Source organism: Anguilla rostrata, chromosome 7, assembly GCF_018555375.3.
Source record: "Anguilla rostrata isolate EN2019 chromosome 7, ASM1855537v3, whole genome shotgun sequence".
Classification (NCBI taxonomy): Eukaryota; Metazoa; Chordata; class Actinopteri; order Anguilliformes; family Anguillidae; genus Anguilla; species Anguilla rostrata.
The window spans coordinates 21,931,717-21,953,584 of record NC_057939.1 but is presented as its reverse complement, the minus strand read 5'-3'; the positions used below and the strand labels follow the sequence as shown (position 1 = coordinate 21,953,584).

General features: G+C 50.0%; 1 protein-coding gene across 1 annotated transcript in view; it reads right to left on the bottom strand.

Moving 5' to 3' along the window:
- Nucleotides 1-21,868, bottom strand: part of poln (polymerase (DNA directed) nu) — a 90,310-nt gene that overhangs the window by 17,559 nt on the left and 50,883 nt on the right. Inside the window, exons 19-21 of the mRNA XM_064343736.1 lie at nt 15,535-15,592; nt 12,973-13,050; nt 7,303-7,414 (exon numbers count right to left, since the gene is read on the bottom strand). Of these exons, the coding sequence (XP_064199806.1) occupies nt 7,303-7,414; nt 12,973-13,050; nt 15,535-15,592 (248 nt within the window). The remainder of the gene's footprint in view (nt 1-7,302; nt 7,415-12,972; nt 13,051-15,534; nt 15,593-21,868) is intronic.

Below are 21,868 nucleotides of genomic sequence, written 5' to 3'. Positions count from 1 at the left end.
TGAAATCCAGTAACCAAAGGAAAACTAAGGAGAGCTTTAATTTAAAAAAAGGTGAAAAATGCCTTTTTAAAGGGGTAAAGACCTGTTTTTTCAGAGTAGATATTTCAGAGGAGCACTGATTCTCTCCAAATGATTTCCAAAACGAAAGGGCCAGCTCGAAGAAGGCTGGGTAATCATTTCTTTTGAAATTGGTCAGAGGTTGAAAATAAGCTCTTTATTCGCTGACCTAAGGTTCTTTCCTGTTATATAAAGAGTCAATAACGTGGAGATGTACTCAGGGGCTTGGCAACAGAGTGCTTTAAAAGTTCTAAATAAATGGGTATTGGTTGGGGGTGTGATGGAATAGGGTAGGTGCCAGCAGACCTGCTAGAGAGGGAGGTGTTGGTGAGATGCTGGGAAGGGCAGGGCCTGTACACAAGGTCAGACAGCTCCTCCCACCACCATATCAGCACCAATCAGACAATTTAACCCTTTGATTATAAAAAGGTCAGTGTTCTAGAACTCCACTGCTTTCAGTTACTAGTAGTGATTGATACATCAGCATTAGAATGTTCAGTTAAGAACATTCTAATCATGTATTTGTGATGTCACAACTTAAAGGGTTAAAAGGAGCTGTGACGGAGGTGTGAGTCTGCTCTGCATGCTCTGTGTTCATATGAAATTACTATTTTTTTGGTGCCCTGTGGTTGATTATTGTGGAGTGCTGATCACTCAGGTCAGCTTTTAAAGTATGAGGCCAGAATGTTAATGGAGCTCCAGACACACAAACACACAGTCTTTCTTATGAACAACCCCTCCCAAAATCACAGACACCCCTCCCCCCACTGTCACCCACAAACAGATAACCCACCCCACACACACACAAATACTCTTTGTCTCATACAGGCCCTGACTCTACCCCCTTGCCCCCCACACACAGGCATACATTCCACCACAATCATGTTCAGTGTCCCGCACAAATACTTGCGCAAATGCATTAGCACACACACACACACACAAACACATACACCAAGCACATGTATGTGTGCACACACACAGACACACACACGCATACATGCACACACACACACACAGACACACACACACACACCCACACGCGCACACACACACACACACACACACACACATACACACAAGCATGTGCACACACACAGACACAGACACACACACACACCCACACGTGCACACACACGCGCGCGCACACACACATACAGCTCTAGCAGGGGCGTAGGGCACATCTAAGCCGACCAGCCTGTCTGAGCCGAATCATTCTCAGCTCCTGAAGGGTCCGGGAGAGAGAGCCGTTCACACAGAGTGGGGCGGTCCCAGTTTCACGGACAAACCGCTTCAAACTGCCCCCATACCCCCTCCATCCCTCTGGGCAGAGCATTCAGTGAAATACTCCCATCAGCACACCAGGGAGCAGCAGAGAGAGGGGACAGTAACGCTCGCGTCACACAGAAGGACATGGAGAAATGCCTCAGACCCCCTAACACAATGTGCGCTCCGCAAAGCCACGGTCTGGTCCTAGCAGTGGGAGCGCCAGGCCAGAGACCGCGCTAAACAGCTTCTGCATCCTCCTGTTCACCGATGGAGCATCAGTCCTTCATCCCTATAGCACATACAGCGATAACGGCCAATTGCCCAGCCCCTGACAAACCACAGGTAGCCTAAAATGCTACAGATCAACAACAATCAACCGTCTGGCAGACAGCTTCCTAAAATCATACTGGTGGCCTATTTATTGTAAACTTTTAGGAGTTTGAAGTAGACTATTTCCACAAGGTATTTTTTTTTATTTTTTTAGAAAAAATGTTTCCAAATTCATGATGCGCCCACTACTGCAGTCTAAACACTAAGTCTCAAAGCAGGTGCCTTATGGGAATAAAACTTAGATGAGTGGCTCTTTTGATAAATTAGATGGCTCCCTCTCAAAAATAAATAATTTAGTCTCACATGGAATCTCTATTAGGCTACGTATAGTGCTAGCTGGAACTGTAAATAGCATGTAGGCTAAATCCGCAAAATTGGCACTATAATTATAACAAGGTAGGCATATGCAGCATTGCTATGTTGAAAGAGTCATGGCAGGATGAAATCATAGCATAAACACCGATGAAAACATCAGTGCTGCCAAAGTTATGCTGCTGCTGTTGTGCAGAGCTGTGAACGGTGTTATAGGCTAAAGCTAACACTGCTGCCAGAGCTGAAAAGGATTTCCTCTCAAAAGTAAATGGCAGACTGAATAAGGCATCTTACCGAAACGTTTCTTTCTTTTGTCGCACCCTATTTGGTGGCACATTTGTTTTGTACAGCACTATGGACCATTAAATATTTGAGAAGATTTTTCCTTAAACCTCAGTGTGGACATACGTTTTGTTTAATATCAGTGTGCGAGCATTTTCTATATCTCTCAAAAGTAAAGCAACACGTTTATGAATTCAAGCATTTTTATTTGTTTAGTCTATCAGTTTAGTTTAGTCTATCAGTTTCAGGATGCAAAATGCAGCCATTATGCAATTACTGTCAATGCGGCTCCTGGAGAAGAGACACAAAGATTCATACTGGCTATCAACGTTAAACACCATCGAATGTGGCAGTTAGAGGGTGTCTTTGAGGAGAACAAAAATAACAAGAAAAACTTTTTACACTTAGAAAAATGAAGTTTTCTAAGTGCAATTTTAGAATTACAACAATGAAGGCACTTGCAGTACAGCTATGTAGGCAAAGTCATGCAAAGACAGAAACATGGCATAAACGCAGATTAAATCATTTGAAAAAATCCCAATTTACATCGCAATGCTGACTCATGTGGCACTTGGTCCCAGTGTTAAAGCACACTACATGCTAATGGAAACGCTAAATAGCATAGGCATGTAGTGCCCGTTACAGCTGCACGCTCCCACCGATGGGCTGCCCTCCGCATCCCTCTGGACCGGGGTGCTCCCCCTGTACCGGTGTCCTCGGAGGACCCCGCCCACCCCCCGCCCGCTCCCCGCCGCGTGGCCTTTCAGTCCTGCGAGCAGGCAGAGTGCGGCCCGCTCTTCCAGCCGCACAAATCAGTCCTGGAAGCGCACGCGGGCTCTGACAGGGAGTCTGGGGAGGGCGGACCCGCGCTGCAGGCCCCCTGACCCGCCTGTGACACGTCTGCAGACCCCGCCACGAGACAGACAGAGAGAGGGACAGAGAGAGAGACGGAAATAGAGAGGTGGAGAGAGAAAAGAGCAGGACATAGAGAGCGCTACGTCTCATGCATTACCCAGCCCTGGTCCCAGACAGCGTAGCGGTGAAATGACAGACAGAGCCGCGGGAGCTGTAACATCGCATTACCGTCAGACCAGCAGCGCGCACTCAGCACCAGCGACAGCGCCGGGGCCTGGGGGGGGGTGGGGTCGGAAAGATCTGTGCGGGGGAGGGATGGGTGTACAGTGGGGGGGCAGACAGAGGAGTCTGGGGCCACGACTCAGTGACAGTTGGGCGGACATGAGGTCACACGGCAGCTGGGAGCACCCAGGGATCCAGAGACGCCCCCAAAGAGCTCTGATCCTTCCCTCCGTAATGACCCCAATCAAGGCTGCAGAGTCCAGCACAGCTCCCTACCGTGCCGGGCTTCGCAATGTTCACAGCTCTTCTCATTAAACCACACAACATCTATGGTTTTATTAAGCCACAGACGTTTTATCATTTCTATGGTTTTATTTAACCATAGAAATATACAGGATGTGCCCATGCTTTAGGTCGCGGCAGAGGGAATGAGTGATCCACAGCACTGCTCTCAGTCTAGAGAAACGGCTGAATGTCGTTTGGGGATCTCTCCCATGGTGCAGTGGGGTACCCCTCCCCTTGGGCGCTGCGTGAGGGGCTGAAGGTGTAGGCCGGATCGTGAGAGCAGAGCTCGCTGACCTCCCAGGAGTCCACACACAGCTATCGGCTGCACTCTGACCTGCCCTCAATCTCCCTGCTCCTCACTTACTGCACAGCCTACATTCAGAGCTTACAATGGCTGCACTTACATACCTCTCTCTCTCTCTCTCTCTCTCTCTCACACACACACACACATTATCTCACTCTCTCTCTCATTCTATCTATCTATCCAAATGATCAATAATATCCTGTAACCTTTTTACACAGTTAAGTGTAAAGTGATACAAGATTAGGTGTCAATTGGGAGCTACTCGTTTAATAAAGATTTTCGAAATGTCAGTTTTCCAAAAAGCACTTTCTCTCCTCTTTCCATCGCTGTCTTTTTCTTGTCACGTGTCCTTTTCCTTTTTTCATGGATTTACCACAATTTTTTCCCTGATGTATAATCGTTTTGGGATTTTTGCAAAATGTTTCCTCCGCATGTCCCCATTTAGAACGGCCAGTTCCTCAGCCTCTCTCTCTCTCTCTTTCTCTGCTCTCGTACTGTTCATCCTCTCTCTCTTCGTTATTCAGTGCACCTCCATGAAGAAGGAGTGCTGAGTCAGCAGGACCTGTGACAGGGCTTCGTAGGGAATATCGACCTGTGAGCGCGTGTCCGTGTGTCTGCATGTACATCAACAGCAACGACATCCTGCCAGCGTCCGCTAAAAGAATCCGCTACGGGCGCCTCTTTTTAAATCAAGATAAACAAACAGAAAATGTACCTAAAAATACCTAAGATTCGTGAGCGGATATAAATTGCCGCAGTTAAAATTATAGAGATCAGGAAAAAGGGTCAGATTACGCCTTGATTTCTCTCATTCACGGTGACTCTGTCTCTGTCACTACCTCCACACAGGAACACAGCGGGTGTACAGGCTGGCAGCGGTGCTCTCTGCTGATTGGATGTGAGGGCAGCCTGTGGCACATGAGGATGAGGAAGACTGACTCCCCAGACCCCCCCGCCTTCCCGCCCCCCTCCCACACTGACACACAGAGAGCAGACTCATCAGAGCTTGTGTTTGCCACCCAGACCAACAGTGTAATTCTCTCACCCACAGAGAGAGAAAATTAGAGCTGATATTGAGAACATAAAAAACCCCCGTGCCACAACCACCAAAAAAAAAAAAAAAAAAATGGCTGACCCTTCCTGAACAGAGCCTAGCTACAGGACACTAACACCTGAAAGAGCTTGGCAGCAGATAGGTCTTTATATGCAAGATGGCTACAGGAAGTTGACCCCTTCACACAGGCGTGCAGCAGCATAAATACAACATGCCAAAGCACCAGGGGGAATAGGTGGAGGTCAGGCCCACCAAACACAGCAGGACTCCCCGCACCTCCTCCTGTTGTCCGCCTCACCAGAGGAGGACCAGGGGAGGAGGAGGAGGAAGAGCCAATTTAACATCAGCTCTGCAGTGGAGCTCCCCGCTCCAGCGGTATGGCTGGTTACTGGGCGGAACGGGGGGGGGGGGAGGAAGCTGACAGAGCGGGGAGGGAGATCTGCCAGAGGCGCCTCTGGCTTCCCGCTGCAGAAAGGCCGAGCGCACCCCACACAATTTGGGCAGGTAATTACCACAGAGGAGGCCGCCTCCGGGCTTCGACAGCGAGAAACCGGGGGAGAAACGCGCGCGCTCTCCTCTCCAACGGCTGCAGCGGTGGTAGCCATGACAACCCGACTGCCGAGCGTGCGCCGTTTTGAAATGCGATGCCTTCTCGAGCCGGCTCTAAGAGCAAATCCTCTTGACGGCGGACTGCTCTTCACAATACAGCTGCAGTAAGTGCAGCGCTACAGAGAGATGGAGGAGCTTCGGACGGGGCTGCACCGAGGGCTAGCGGACTTGCTTAGGGGCCCTGCGTGCGTGAATGCTAAATCCAACGCAGACCCGCACTGTGGCACTGCTGCTTTAGCAGGCAGCGGCTAAGATGAGCGCTAGCCCCCTGACAGGCTGTGACGCGTTTGTCACAGGGAGGGTGAGGGCCGGGTCGGAGGCTTCGCGTCACCCGGGCGCCTACACGCCGACCGCAGGCTCCCTCAGGCCCGCCGCGCGAGCGAAAGCCGACCGCGGTGCCGGTCATAACCACGCCCAAGCGGTCGCCAGTGCTCCGGGACGGAACGTGACCACACATATAAACCACAGAACGTCTATGGTTTTATTAAACCACAGACGTTTCATCATTTCTATGGTTTAATAAACATAGCCACCATAGCCGTGTGGCACATGGTGATTTGAGGACAGGAGCAGGTAAAAACCCTGCACCCTGTAAGGGGCGAATTGCAGTGAGGAGCTTCAGATCTGCTAGCTGCTTGAACCCCACACACTAGTGAGAGAACGGCAGGGTGCTGACACTGTGAACACGCCCCCTCCACGGGTGGGCGCAGATCTGACAGGACTGGGGATATTAAAGAGAAACGGAGGGAGAAGCAGAGAGAGATTTTAAAGCATTCTCTACCTCTAAATATGGCCAGATAATTTGCTGTACTGTTGCCACAGCAAGGGATAAATTAAAATTCTTTACTCTCTGCTGTTTTTTAAAGGAACAGATGCTATCAGAAGATGTTATTAACTTTTCTCTTTCATTTTCTTAATTTTTTCACTACCATTTAATGTTTTATTTTTTCATTTAAATATACTAAGTACTACAGTGACACTGGCAGGGCGGGGTATGCAGGGGGCAGTGGACATGATGTGGTGGGTTTTGGAAGGTGGAGCAGGATGGAGAAGGTAGGAGAGTCCATGTGGTGGGTTTTGGAAGGTGGAGTGGGATGGGGAAGGAAGGATAGCCCATGTGGTGGGTTTTGGAAGGTGGAGCAGGATAAGGAAGGTAGGAGAAGCCATGTGGTGGGTATTGGAAGGTGGAGTGGGATGGGGAAGGTAGAAGAGCCCATGTGGTGGGTTTTGGAAGGTGGAGCGGGATGGGGAAGGTAGGAGAGCCAATCAGACAGAGCGATCAAGACCCCGGGAGAACCCTGGCGTGAAAGGAGAGCTGTATGCAGAAACACAGCCTAATGCTGTGCGCTCTAATCAAACCCCACAAGAGGACATAAAGCCCCAGGTATTCTGTATGAAACCTCAGCAGTTCCATGCACTGGCTGTGCTGTTGCACTACTTTTTTATTTCCTGGGCTCGGGTGTAATAAATTGAATGAAAGATTTTTGCAACTAGTATATTTTAGTACGTCTTATGCTTTTTGATTTGCAGTGTGCAGAATTACTTGTTCCTATTTTCACGACAACTTGATTTCTCCTGCATTCGCAACTCAGCACAATGAGCTTCCTCTTATTTTTTGAGCTGCTGTATGCCCAGCTCAGCCTCTGCAGCTCAGGCAGAACTAAAGGGACAGTACATTAGGGTGGTGCAGGAGGTGCAGGAACACAGGAAGTGAAGCCTCCCTCACCACTGTGAGGCCAGCATGGAGAAGACGTCTGCATCCGGGTCCTGGAAGAGCCGCAGCAGCTCAGGGTCAGAGGTCAGGTGAGCCAGGAGGCGCAGCTCCACCTGGCAGAAGTCTGGGGCACAGGGGGAAGCACATCATCATCATCATCATATTCATCATCATTATCATCCACATATTCATCATCAACATCCACATATTCATCATTATCAACAACATATTCATTGTCATCATCATTAACATCTTCATCATCCTCATCCACATATTCATCATCATCATCATCATCATCATCATCATCAACATATTCATGATTATCACTATCATCAACATATTCATCATCAACATCCACATATTCATCATCAACACCCACATATTCACCATCATCATCCACATATTCATCATCAACATTCACCATCAACATCCACATATTCATCATTATCAACAACATATTAATTGTCATCATCATCAACATCTTCATCATCCCCATCCACATATTCATCATCATCATCATCAACATATTCATGATTATCACTATCATCATCATCATCAACATATTCATGATTATCACTATCATCAACATATTCATCATCAACATCATGATCATCAACATATTCATCATCATCATCATCGTCATCATCATAATCATCAGAACCTTCATAATGATCATTATTATCATCATCAGCACCTTCATAATCATTGTCAAAATCACTGTCACCATCAATAACATCATGGATGTGTTTGGGAAACAGGTTGCTTTCATCCAAACTTCAGTACAGGCACAGAATGTTAATATCTTCTGCATCCATTATCCCTGAGATGGTTAATGCAGAGACTCACACTCAAAAATTTTGAATAGTCCTATATCAGTGATGCAGCTTTGGGAAGAAGAGAACAGAACACAGCCCGGCAGGGAGAGGCTAAAGGGTTATATTTAGGAAAATTACCTTGGCTTGTGGGAGAAATCGTTTAACAATCTTTTGATGGCTGAAATCCAGACAGACATCATGATTATAAACCTTCTGATGATAATGAGGCATTGAGATCTAAACTGGTCAGGTCCTTCTATGGTCCTTGCCTCGGTCCCCGCCTAGATTATTGAAGGTCCGCTTGTTTGAGTTGATTTGTTTTTAAAAAGGGGAAGACCGCTGAAACCCAGAGTCTAGATTGCTGTCACACAGTGATTGCATCAGTTCCCTTGCCTGTAAAATAACCGGCAGAATTTTGATGCAGGGTGTTCAATTCTAATTTTATTTTCCTTTTTGCCCATTCCGTGATTGTTAAACATAAGGCAAAAGGGTCATCCTGGGGTGAAAGATACCACTTGATACTGTGTGTGCTGCCGGCCTGTAGCCTTGTTCAGAGTTTGGGATCAGGATGCACTGTCCCCCAGGCTCTAGCTGTGACTGCCTGCTGATGGGCGAACATTCTCCCCCCCCCAGGGTTCCTGGCTGTCTAAAACAGCCTTCTGTTTCAGGTGTGAAAACTGCGGGAAGGCTTGCCGTATGTTTCATTACTATCAGTTTCAACACATGTCTAGACATGTACTGTATAAGTAGCATTAATTTCAATCCAAATGAATCCAGGCCTTTCTTCACAAAGAAAATTAATAATTGCCATTATTTTGACCACAGCCTGGTGTGTAGTGGGGGAAACTGCTATGTGGGGTGATGCACCGCCATGCCAAAGACCCATTTACGTTAATATCGTACTTTTATTAATATAAATCAGTGTGTCTTCTGTTGCTGGAAAAATTCAGGTTGAAACTTTGTGTCTTTGAGAAAGACGTGAGCAGGACAGGATACAGCAAGATAATGGGACCAATGGAACATGCAGAATCAGGCTGCACGTCTTGCGTATATAAGTCTTTATAAAACCAGAGTGTTTTATAACCAGCCAATAAAAATGTTATGTGAGCTCAGCCAAAAGATGAGCGTGCAAGCACAACCTTATGATTATGAAAATACTAGTGTAGCAGTTGTTTGAAATATCCCCAGTAAAATTCTTGCTTGAGGGAATATATGCAAAACTAATGCTTATGTGATGGGATGTTATTTGAGAAAACCTTCGTGTGTGAGAGAGAGAAGCTCGGTACGAGGGCAAGAACTTATAGCAGACATGCGAAAAATGCTATCTACCTCATTTGTGAATTATATGAAGACATGACTATGCTGAGCTAAAGATCATTATGATTAAATTGCCCTACCTGCTCTCCCACACATATTTTCAACTCCACAAGCCACAGTGTACAACAGGAACACTGACTGACACAGGAGAGGCACACTGACTGGCACAGACTGACACAGGAGAGGCACACTGACTGGCACAGACTGACACTGGAGAGGTACACTGACTGACACACACTGACACAGGAGAGGCACACTGACTGGCACAGACTGACACTGGAGCGGCACACTGACTAACACACACTGACACAGGAGAGGCACACTGACTGGCACACACTGACACTGGAGAAGCACACTGACTGGCACACACTGACATTGGAGAGGCACACTGACTGGCACAGACTGACACTGGAGAGGCACACTGACTGACACACACTGACACAGGAGAGGCACACTGACTGGCACAGACTGACACTGGAGAGGCACTGTGCCTGGCACAGCCTGGCACAGCAGTGGCAGAATTGTTATTGACAGCTGGCAATCTGAAGACACCAGGTGAGCTAAACAAATACTCCCATAAAGCTACCAGTGCATTTCACGTACTGTACTTGAGTAAAGGCGGGTCTTATTTGAAAGTACTCGCGTGTGGTGCAGTTATTCTCATAATAACTGCAGCGGTCCACCTAGGATTTGACACGGTCCAATCCAGGTCACCCTGCAGCGCTCACCGGTGCCTTCTGAAACAGGCCAATAACAACCACGCGCATGTTCACCTCACAAAACCCGCATGTAAAACTCTGGGAAAGCGTGAGCGGGGCGGAAACGATATCACTCCCCCCCATTCCCTCAGCAAACTACATGACTACTGCTAATACATGCAGTTTCCTGCATCTGCATTTGCTCCTGAAAACTGACGTGTGCTGACTGGAAAAAATTCAAATTGGAAAAAACATACAAGAATTTGGATGCATTAGTGTGTTCCCAAATTTTTCAGCTGAGGAGCACATGTGCTCCTTGGAAAAAAATGTTAGCGTTGAGCCCTGACATAGAAGGCTGTCATGTCATACCAAAGCTCAAAGCGCTTCAGTAAGTCAGCCAGGATACCAGTGTCCACCGAATGAAGCACACGTAAAACCTACACGTAACTCTGAGGGCAGCCATTGGAGTGCCAGATACAGGTGCCCAAAAGCCCGCCCGCACCCCTTTAAACAGCCTCCCTCCGGAGGGAACACTAATCTTCTGTGTGTCTGTCAGATGAAAGTCATTATCCCATCATTCCTGGGGTGGGGGGGTGAGTCACTTGCCCACTCCCACCTGGGCACACTCAGTCACCGCCGACATTAATCGCACCAGCGCCGCCTCATTCTGCTCAGGCATCTCCGCGGCCCCCACAGCGGGGCCTTCCTCTCCTGCTTCTGCGCAGATGACAAATGATCCTTAATAGTGCACAGTAATGTCAGAACTAATGACTCTCTTTGAGGGTGTGACGCATACGAACGCTCAGTGTCACTTCTGTACAGAATCTTAGAGTAATAGAACAGGGTCTGAGAATCACTGAAAGCTTTGCCGTTTTGACAAGACGTTGTTTGCATCTGTCCTCCACCCAAGATATCTAAGTATACGTATGTGTGTGTGTGTGTGTGTATAAATAAATTAATTATTTAATACATAAATATGAAAAGTGTCTCTTGGAGCCAGGAGGACCAGTCAGAATGAGCTGTTCTGTCATTTAGGCACGTCACTCAGGTTGGCTTTCTACTGTTAACACCACTCACGCTTCCGATGAGATCACATCATTGTGTGAACATTTTGTGAGATCATGCACATAAATCAAACTGAAAGGGGAAATTGATTTCCTATTCCGAGTAATTAAATCGGCCACGGAAAGAAAAAAAATGCCTCACGCGGACTATTCCGCTGTGCATAAAATGGGATGGAGGGCTCTGTTTACTTTTAATAAAGCGCGTTTCTAAAATTATACCGCCATTTATATTTCATGAGTCAGATCGCGTATCGCAGAGCTAGGGTCCTTCCATGAGAAAATACAGGGACTGACTTGGCGGCCAATCCGATACGAGCTTGTAAAAGCCCCAGCCCGTAAGTCTGCGCGTTAAAACACCGCTGAACAGCCTCGCATCGATTCAAAATCATTCCAAAGATAGACACGCGGCGCGTCATCAATAATGCAGATGAAACTCTAGCACATTCCACATCGCCTTCGACAAGAAACGGGTGATAAAACACGAGCGCTTCGGAGCAACCGGAGCTGCGACCCTTGACCTTTGCGACGGGGCCTTAGGACACGCCCCTCTTTGTAGCCCGGTGAGCCCGATTTAACCCGCGGGATAGGGCGAGACAGAGGCGGGAGGCGGGGTCCGGGGCGGGAGCTCTTCTTGTCGTGTCGCGGCCTCTCCGGGAGCGCGCTCTGTCCATCGCAGGTATTTATCAGAAGCCCTGGCTGAGAGGCACAGCTCTCTGAACGGAGCGATACCCCTAAAAGCAGTGGAGACCTGCGTCCCTAACTCACGCCTGTGGGGGTCTGCCGTGCCAACGCTAGCACTGAACCACTTCAAAATGGCCGCTGGTGAATTGCACTGACAATGCGACGGTTGTGGGTTTGAACGCAGGGGATAACACAAGCTTAAAAACGCATGCGATGATATACTGTAAATCTCTTTGGATGAAAGCAATCTGCCAGCATAGCATCCGCTAAAAATAGTGTCTGCGAGATACAAAGCATCGTTAATGAAGGAGACCACAAGTACACCACTCAGAGGGCGTGCTCTTTACGAGTCACACACAAAAGAGATGAGCCTCTGTTCTTATGCCGCTTCATGCAGGGACGGACATGAGTGGGGCTTGCCTCGAGTGGGATGACGTCACAGTGACAGCGTCCTCCAGGGCCCGCTGAGGTCAGGTCGGGTCGTTTCCATGGTGACCAGCATCCAGGCTCGGTTTTGTCCCCGGCCCCGTCGCCCCCTTTCTCCCCTCCCAAAGATGCTGTCTATGTAATCCCCTCCCCCCCCACAGCACCCTAAACCCATATGTCTCCAAAGTTTAAGAGTTGATGTCTGATGTCTGCCAGTGTTGCTTTGGGACAAACTGTCCTTACAAGAAAAAAAAATTTCATATTAACCACGCCGTGTATGCAAATTTCCATTTCGCATGTCCACACAGAAAGCCTTTTCACTCCAATTAAGCTATTTAAATATTAGCTCGCGAACTAACCACACCGGTGACGGCCACGCAATTGTGAGTCATGGCCATAATGGCCACCCAGGTAACGCGTTAAAAGTTCACGTCTCCAGAGTTACTCATTTGCGGATTTGTATTCAACAGCAAGCCGTAGCCACCGAGCAGTCACTTCAAGCTTAATCTGAACAGACTGCCAGGCTTGCAATGCCAGGACGTTGTGATTTATGGCATAATTTATTATGCTCCGCATTAGCATCCCAGAAGCAGGGAAATCCGCAGCCTTGAGATTTCCCTTCAAGGGCAGTTTTTGGCACAACGTGGGGACAGTAGCAAGGGGGGAGAGAGTTTGACCTACCGGCGGCCAAAAAGGTGCGGCCCTCCTGGGGTATGAACATGTCGCGCGGATGAACCGTCACCACCTCCGCCTGCTTTCCTGCAGAACAAAACAGACTGAGCTCAGAACCGCGACGCCAGAAAAGCGACAGACCTTACCTCACGGTCAGGAGCAACCATAAACTTAACAGGGACCCTGAAAACATGGACACTTCACACATTACTTTTTTCAGCCTGGCTAGACTGCAGACCCATCTACACCTCAATGTCAAAGCGAAAGAAAAATAAGAGACTGAAAAACTGCAGCCCACTGCAAACAGGAAAGCTGCTCGCTCATGAGGGTTAACATTTCATATGAAGATCGATACAAGACGCTACACCATTTCCCAAAATTCCCCCAAAAAATCAAGCTATTAATTGAGCTGCATTTCAGTCGAAACCTTGACACAGCGCAGCTCATATGAAAGAGTGCCGCAGACCTTATTCTCGTCTGAGTACGAAACACCGCGAGAAATATAAGCTGAAATCAGTTTCAAAGAATAAAATAAAGTTCTAAGAACCTCAGTTCCCAAAAGCAGAAGCTTCTCCTTTCACAAACTGGACCAACCGCCCGTTCCAAACGATCCGATTAGCAACTCAAGCCACTTGAGATCCAGCCGGTTCGCAAGAAGTTCCCTCACGTGTGCGGTAATTAATTGGACGATTCTATAAATACGTCTCCTATGCAGAGTTAACTAGGGGACATCTTTTCTCAAATTACGCGCAGAAAAATAATTAAGCTCCCTTCTTGTGAGGACTGAAAAAAAAAATGTATGCAGAGAACGTATTTCCTGAGCTTCTCGGTATAAATCTCCACTGGCCTTTGGGCGGCGATGATGCTTCATGCTGCTGACCAATCTGGGACAGCCGCCAAACTTTGGGCCGCGAAGCCAGCCCGATCCGTCAAAGCGACGGCCATCGTTTGCGCGGTGGGCGTAAACAGACGCCCCCGTGCAATGTGCTGCTGCTTCTACAGCAGGGGGCGGGGGGGGGGGGGGGGGTCACATTAATTAAGGGAGATTAACGGACGGGCTGATAGCTCTAGTGTTGCTCTGATGGTACCAGAGTCAGTCTGAGCAGAGGATTGGGGTCAGTAATGGGACGGGTGCTGGGGTACTCTGGCCCGTTTGAGCAGAGGATTGGGGTCAGTAATGGGACGGGTGCTGGGGTACTCTGGCCCGTTTGAGCAGAGGATTGGGGTCAGTAATGGGACGGGTGCTGGGGTACTCTGGCCCGTTTGAGCAGAGGATTGGGGACAGTAATGGGACGGGTGCTGGGGTACTCTGGCCCGTTTGAGCAGAGGATTGGGGTCAGTAATGGGACGGGTGCCGGGGTACTCTGGCCCGTTTGAGCAGAGGATTGGGGTCAGTAATGGGACGGGTGCTGGGGTACTCTGGCCCGTTTGAGCAGAGGATTGGGGTCAGTAATGGGACGGGTGCTGGGGTACTCTGGCCCGTTTGAGCAGAGGATTGGGGTCAGTAATGGGACGGGTGCTGGGGTACTCTGGCCCGTTTGAGCAGAGGATTGGGGTGAGACCGCATGTGAGATTCCCTGAACTACTCCCTTCCCCTCCTAAACTATTCAGTCGGTGTGGTGTGTGGTGTGTGGAGTTTCAGGCCACCCCAGACAGATAGACAGACAGACAGACGGCAGGCTGTCAGGTATTCTGTGTTGCGCTGATGAGGTAACCAGACCGCCCTTCCAGCCCATGCCCTCCACAGGGTGTTTATGGCCCCGCCCAGGTGAAACAAGGCCACAGGACCACCCCCAGAGAACACAGCGGGCAACGTAGGCAGGGTTGCACTCAATTCCATTTCAGTTCAGTCAGCACAGGAGACAAACTGCAATCCAATTCATGAAGTGAAAAATGAGCCGACTGTACTCTTGGGATTTTTCAATTCATGATTTTAATTTCTGCGCACTTCCTGAACTGGCTGAATTTAAACAGAATTATCCCCAGGAGAGGTGTGCTGGGAAAATCGGATGAGGGAAGACACTGGGATCCAAGCGATTTATGGATCCATCCAAACAATGATTGATTAAACACAATTTCATCAATACTAATTTACTTGCGCCTGAAATGTAATTAAGCAACCAATTCCAAATGACAGCTGGGGAAGACAGAACTGAGTGGAAGAAAATTTTTCCTCATTGGATCAGCGTTTGTAAAACGTACAGTAGAGAACATCCCTCTCTCTGAGGTCCTACAGTGAGAAAGTATTTCTTGGCTTCAAATAAACGTGTGACTTACCGATATGAAGCCGAGCCAAAGAATTCCTCTGCAGTAAAGTCACATTACCCGGGCCCCATAAATATGCAACAGATATGAATGCGATAGAAAAATCCTCTTTACTTTCTCTATTAGCTATCTCTGATATTTTTCTTTTAATAGCCTGAAAACAGAAGCCAAGAGATAACCTCTACTGCCCCATGCATTCTCCTCCATTTCGGTCTTTTGTTCTCCCCTACTCTCCCTCTCTCTCTCTCTCTGCGGCTGAGACGTTTGTCCCAGGCACTGTAGCATGGCCTCTGGCCCTGTGCTTACCTGGGATGTACTGCTTCTTACTGATCTGAACAGGCTGTCTGGGAAGGGCTTGGAAATTCTGTAAAAAAAAAAAAAAAATAAATAAATAAATAAAATAAAATAAAGATGAAAATGTTAATGACTGCAGCCCCCCCAAAAAAAACACTGAGCAGGCAGAACGTTCCCGTTGCGTGCGCAGATGGGGAACGCGAGCAGGAGAAGCGGCGCTCGCGTTCGGCTCCATAAAAGACGAAGCGCAGCGGCGCAGCCCGCGCTGTGCCAAACGGCTACGCGCTGTTCGGAGCGGCGATTCCCATCTCCATCCCGCCGGCCGTTCTCTGGAAGCTGACGGCGCATCGCGCAGTCTGGGAGTTACGGCGCTATGACTCTGCGTTTTCCTCCGTCTCAAATCGGCTTTCAATTTTTGGCCACTTCTCCCAGCGGGACATGACATCACTTTGCAGCACGTTAATTACCCTGCGGATCCTGGGTATCTGCGACTGTTAACGGGGGCGAATTTAAAGTCGCAGCCTAAACCTCTTCAGAGAAATGAAAATGTGCGACTGTGGAGGACTCAGTGTGGATCATGATGCACCAAACAGGTGTGGGGGGCAAGGGGGGGTGGGGGGTGGGGGGGCAGGGAGTGCCCTAGCCTGCAGGACGGTTGCCCCGGAGACGTCAGCCGAACCTTCGCAGCTCCTCATTATGGGTACAGGCGCAGCGGCTGCAACCTTTCGCGCCCCCGCCGCTCTCGCACCCTCAACTCCAGCTGAGCGCACACGTCAGAGGCGCCGCCAGGCTAGACAAATAAAAACCATTTCATTTTCCCCAGCGTAACATGACAGTGCAGCAGAGAGCTGAAGAAGAGAGAAGCTCCTGCTTGGCATTTGGGGGGGTCGGGGGAAAGGGAGGGGGGGGGGTGATGGTGTAGATTACTGTACATTACTGTAGATGAATTACAGCAGCCAATCCATCGGGTCACCTTGGGTGACTCCACCCCTCCCACCCTCTCTTGTAAGTAAATACTTAAGAATTCAATAACCAATCCTGCTAAAAGAATGAACTCCTAAATCTTCCATGTTCTGTCAAATTAAGCTGCTACTCTATCATCACCATCGTTGTCATCACCACTGTTGTCTTTACAAAGTGGCTTAAAGGCCCAGTTGATCTGAAATGTGCCCTCTGCTGGTGGGGGGACAGTATTGGCTTTCTGCAGTAGCTCTGCAGCAGTAGTCAGGGGTTCAGGGGGACAAGTCGATCGCGTCACCCTCACATCACAAGGTGAAACAGGGATAATACAGCAGAAGGGACGCTGGCGTCACTCTGTGGTTATCAACTTTCAAATAAGAGCTCCACCAATCACATCGTATGTTAGTAACAACATACTGAACAACACTTCCAATGATTGGTAGATGCTTACTTCAAAGGAACCTGCAGGGTAAGGTGACATCACTTGTGCCTCATACCTATTTTATTACACCTGAGGCCAAAACTGCAGTCCTGGCACAGCAGGGTTGTCACTGGGAGTTCATCACACCGCACAGAAGGGCCTTCGGGTCCCGTAGCTTACCGCTATAAAGGGAACACGCCCTGACCCCAGAAAAGGAACAGACGTCAAACGCCATATACAACCTCATTTTACAGTGCGCCAGCACGGCGTTAACAGAGGTGGACACGGCCCGCAAAAAGCATTATTCACCCGCCAGGGACGGCCGAGGTGCACGGTGACCCTCCGGGACCTGCTCCATTAGCGCTGTATCGAGTTTTCTGAGGAAGCGCTTTTAATAACCTCTACTCAACGCTTATTCACCCAACCCACCCCCATACAAACCCCACACACACACCACATCGACTTCCTCACAAATATCAAACGTGACTCCGGTTAGAGAGGGGGGGGGAATAAATGTATTGACGCGGGAGAGTTAGGATTCAGCGGTTCCTTTTTTTGTTTTTCCTGTGCGGCGACCCCCCGCATCGACCGGCGAGGAGGTCAGGGCCGCGCGCCCGTCCTCAGGGCCGCCACACCGAGCTCCGAGCCTCTCGGCTATTTTTAGCCCCTCGCCTTCGATCGCCATGCTCCGCCCCACCCCCCCGCTTACGGTAAGCGCCGTGACTCCGCCCCCCCGGGGCTTCTGGGAAAGGGAGGAGGAGGAGGAGGAGGAGGAGGAGGGTAACGAGGCCGCGGTGCCGGGACGCCTCACGCGGGCTCTGCTCGAGCGGCGCCTGCTCGCCGTGTGAGAGAAAATTCACCGAGAGACGAACCGTTTCTCTTTTCTCTCGTCCTCCCTCCGGACGCGGGGGACTTCGCTCTCTGAGGCTGCGTGCCGCCGGGCCGATTCTCTGGCCTCTCTAATTCGGAGAGCGCGACCGTCCGCACGCACGGCGCTGATCCGTTATTCGCGCGGCTTGTCCGTGGGCTAGATGGCCATGCGGCTGGGGTTCGAATGGGCGTGAGTGTCTCACACACACACACACACACACACACACGTGCACACAGGCAACGCACAAATACAGGTACAAAAATCAAGATACGACACACACGCAAACATATGCGTACGCAATCAGCACACATGGACACACACGAACGCACACATGCATCCACTCACACAGGTGCGTGCACACACACACACACACACACACACACATACCCAAACATACACATGTAGACATGCTTGCGCAAAAACACAAACACACACACACACCCAAACATACACATGTAGACATGCTTGCGCAAAAACACAAACACACACACACACGCACATAAACACACAAGCACATATGCAGACACAAACACTTTCAGCTCCATTAGGCTGAGAGAGAGGATCTGGAAGAGGCCCACATCTCTCCCAGTTCCCTATGAGTCAGTCTGGGAGGAGAGTCACATGCTAATTACCCTGCATGGACCGAGATTTAGCACAACGCGCGCGGCACTGCAATTGAGACGTATCGCCCGGGGCTACGCGCGGCGCAGCGTAAAGCGCTGACGTTCCAAAAGCGAAAATGCGCTTAAATGCCTCTACGCTGTGGCAAAACACTGCATTTCAGAGGCTCAAACAAGGGCTCGCGCTGCCCTCCCCCAGCGCACAAGTGTGATTTCCCTGCCACGCGGTGATTCACGGTGTCAGATCTGCCTGATCAGCTTTCCCATCATGCTCTCTGTTTCTCCCACAGCGGAACGGTTCACACTAAAAGCTTTCCCCACACCAGGGAGCAATCTAACCAGCCTACAGCTTCTACAGCCATAGCTCACATAAACACACGCACACACGGACACATGCACACATGCAGGCACACTTATACACACAAACACACACACACACGGACACACACACATAGACACGCACACACTCACACACACAAACATGGACGCATATGTATGCAAGCACACACTCACACACACACTCACTCACACACACGCACACACACACACACTCACACACACACACACGCTCACACACACACACACACACACACACACACACTCACACACACACACACACACTCACACACGCACAGTGCTGGGTCAGAGCTGGGGGAGCTGTGCCAGTGTAACAGAAGGCAGAGCTCAGGCCCAGCAGGCTGCTCTCCTGCCCCACTCCTCCTCAGCATATGCTGCCACAGAGCAGAGCGACAGGGCGGCTACACGACCCTGAGTCAGCAGCAGAGACCCCGCCCACCGCTTACCCATAACCCCTCACCCTTTATCCACTGCCCACAGGCCTTTCCAACCCCTTACCCATCACCCCCACCCCCCACCACCAACCCATCACCCCCCACCCCTCACCCTTTATCCACTGCCCCCCAGGCCTTCCCAACCCCTTATCTATCACCACCCATCTCTTACCAATCACCCTGAACCCACCCACCCCTAACCCATTTCCTCCACCGCCCATCCCTCGCCCTTCACTCCCCACCCCTCACCCCCCCAACCCTTACCCATCACCACCCACACCTCATCCTTCACCCCCCAACCCCAACCCTTACCCATCACCCCCCACCCTTTACCCTGCACCCCTTACCCATCACACCCCGCTCTCTTATTAATCATTGTGTCTGCTGTGCGACGTCACAGAACTCAAGTTTCACTGTGAAAAACCGAAATGCTACACAAAGTAGGAAAACAGGACCAGGGCTGCACGACCGCACCCTCCCCCCATCCACAACCAAAGGTCAGACCGAACCGCTCCATTCTGACATGGTTGCCAAGGCAGCCGTGAGAAGCCTCGCTCGCTCGCTCGTCCCTGCGGGGCCCTTAGGTCGCTGCTGACAGCAGCAAATCGACAGCGAGGACGCGCCTCACACACAGCCCTGGTCTTCGGACGCAGCGACATTTCCGCGTCAGGCATTTTCTGGTAGAGAAAGACCCGAATTACCTGCTCCTTAAGTGAGGAGGGTAAGAGACTCGTTGAGGGATGCAGACCCAAAACGTCAGGGGCGTGAAAAATCGAGGCGTTTGATTTTAAAATGGGCCAGCAGCGACAGCTTCACTGTATATCACTGTTCGTAAAAATAAACACACAGATGCATCTCCATTTAAAGGCTCATGCATTAACTATGAAACGCAGAGGATCACGTCCTAAGGAATGCCTGAGCAGGCTGTGTGTGTGGCAGATGAATCCCTCCTCCCAGAGAGCAGTTAGTCAGTCGTCTGGCCGCAAGCCACATCACAGGGACCTACACACTGTGTATAGAAAACAACAGAGGGCAGGGGATTTATGGGAAAGCAGCTGAACGGCGGGGAAGAGGAGCCGGAGTTGCATCACCGTGTGTTCAGACGGGGCTTCCGCAGTCCATTCCAAAGCTGGGGATGATGGGACTTTAATTAATACCTCATACCCACATACAGTTTCTGATCTGATCCTATTTCCTCTACATCTAGGGGGTATTTTACGAAGCAGGATTACTGAGTTAGTTGGACAACAGTGCTGAGTAAAACTCTTTTCACTTCAGTCCATGTTCCGAATTTGGGAGGGTTCCGGGTTTTACTCAGTAAATCCGGCTTTGCGAAGCAGGGGCCAGGTCCTAAGACCTCTGTCAAGACATTGAACAACCAATGCAACCATCTTGGTTGGCATCTTGGCATAAATGCATTTAAAGTGCATTTATTTGACAGCCGTCACCCGGAAATCAAACGCTCCATTTCCACCAATCGTTCAGGTCGGAGTTTTAATTAGGCCGAGGGGAGCGCTCGAAAGGCGGAGAGCCGTGGAGCGCTTCACAGGGATTATGGGAGATGGAAGCCCGCAGCCAGAAATACTGGAGTGTGACTGACGAGCCCATTCCCTCTGGGAGCCACCGCCGGGGCCTCAACCCAAAGGGGTTGGTGTGTGGCTGCCTCTCTTCTGGGCTCATCGCATTACTGGCCTTCAGTAGTCCCGCTCATCCAGACTAACTCACACTACAAACACAAGTGCGAAGATCAGCGAGCGAAGAGCAGTAATTCCCTCCAGAGGGAAGGGTATAGCGGGTACAGTCAGGAGAGACGGCGAGTGCAAGAAGCGCAGACTCTTTTGTGAACTACCCTGCCGAACATTAAACTAAGTTATACAAACGAGAGCCACACTATCCTATTGACCACTGCACTAAAGCTGGAGGAGTTCACATCATGTACAGCTAGTGAGGTCAGACTGCAGTTCTCTAGTTGACCAGAGGGGGTGCAATGTATTCCTCCCTGCAATTACACACCGCTCTATGGTGCAACAGTTGGTACAGGCATTGTCTGGATTCCCTCCTAGACCGCGGGGGCCCATCCGCACACTGAACAGCGTGTGCCAGCAGTCCGGCCTAGCGTTCTTCACATTCGGAGAGCCCGTTTCCTCCCTCCTGCTGTTTATCGACTCGCCGGTGCTTTTTTAAAATATTTTCTCTTTGACCATGAAGATGGACCTTGTAAAAGCCGAGCGTCTGGCCACCAGACGGCTTTATTTCATCAGCGGAACAAGCCAAGGTGCCCGAGAGGAGCCCGAAGGGTAGGCAGGACGGGCAAGCTCAGGAAGGGAACGTAAGGTACTGTACCTCATTTTAAAGTGTGCTCTCAATTATAATCACCGGAGCAGCTCAGGCTCCTTCCTCCTCCCTGGACACCTGTTCCTCTCTCCCTATCCCCCCCATTTCTGAGGAAAAGCTGGGCGGGACGGGGGTTCATCAGGGGCGCTTTGTGGCTCAACACGGTCCCAGATCATGAGCCAATGCGACAGCGTCAGAGCCCTGTAATCAGAGCGCAGTGAGACTGCCCCAGCACGGGGCTCGAGTGCACTCATCAGACAGACTGCTATAGTGGATAAACCCCAGCGCTGCTGCTCCTGCTGAATCACGGCGTGGAGCTCAGCAGCTGCGAGGGTGTCAGCGTGGGAGG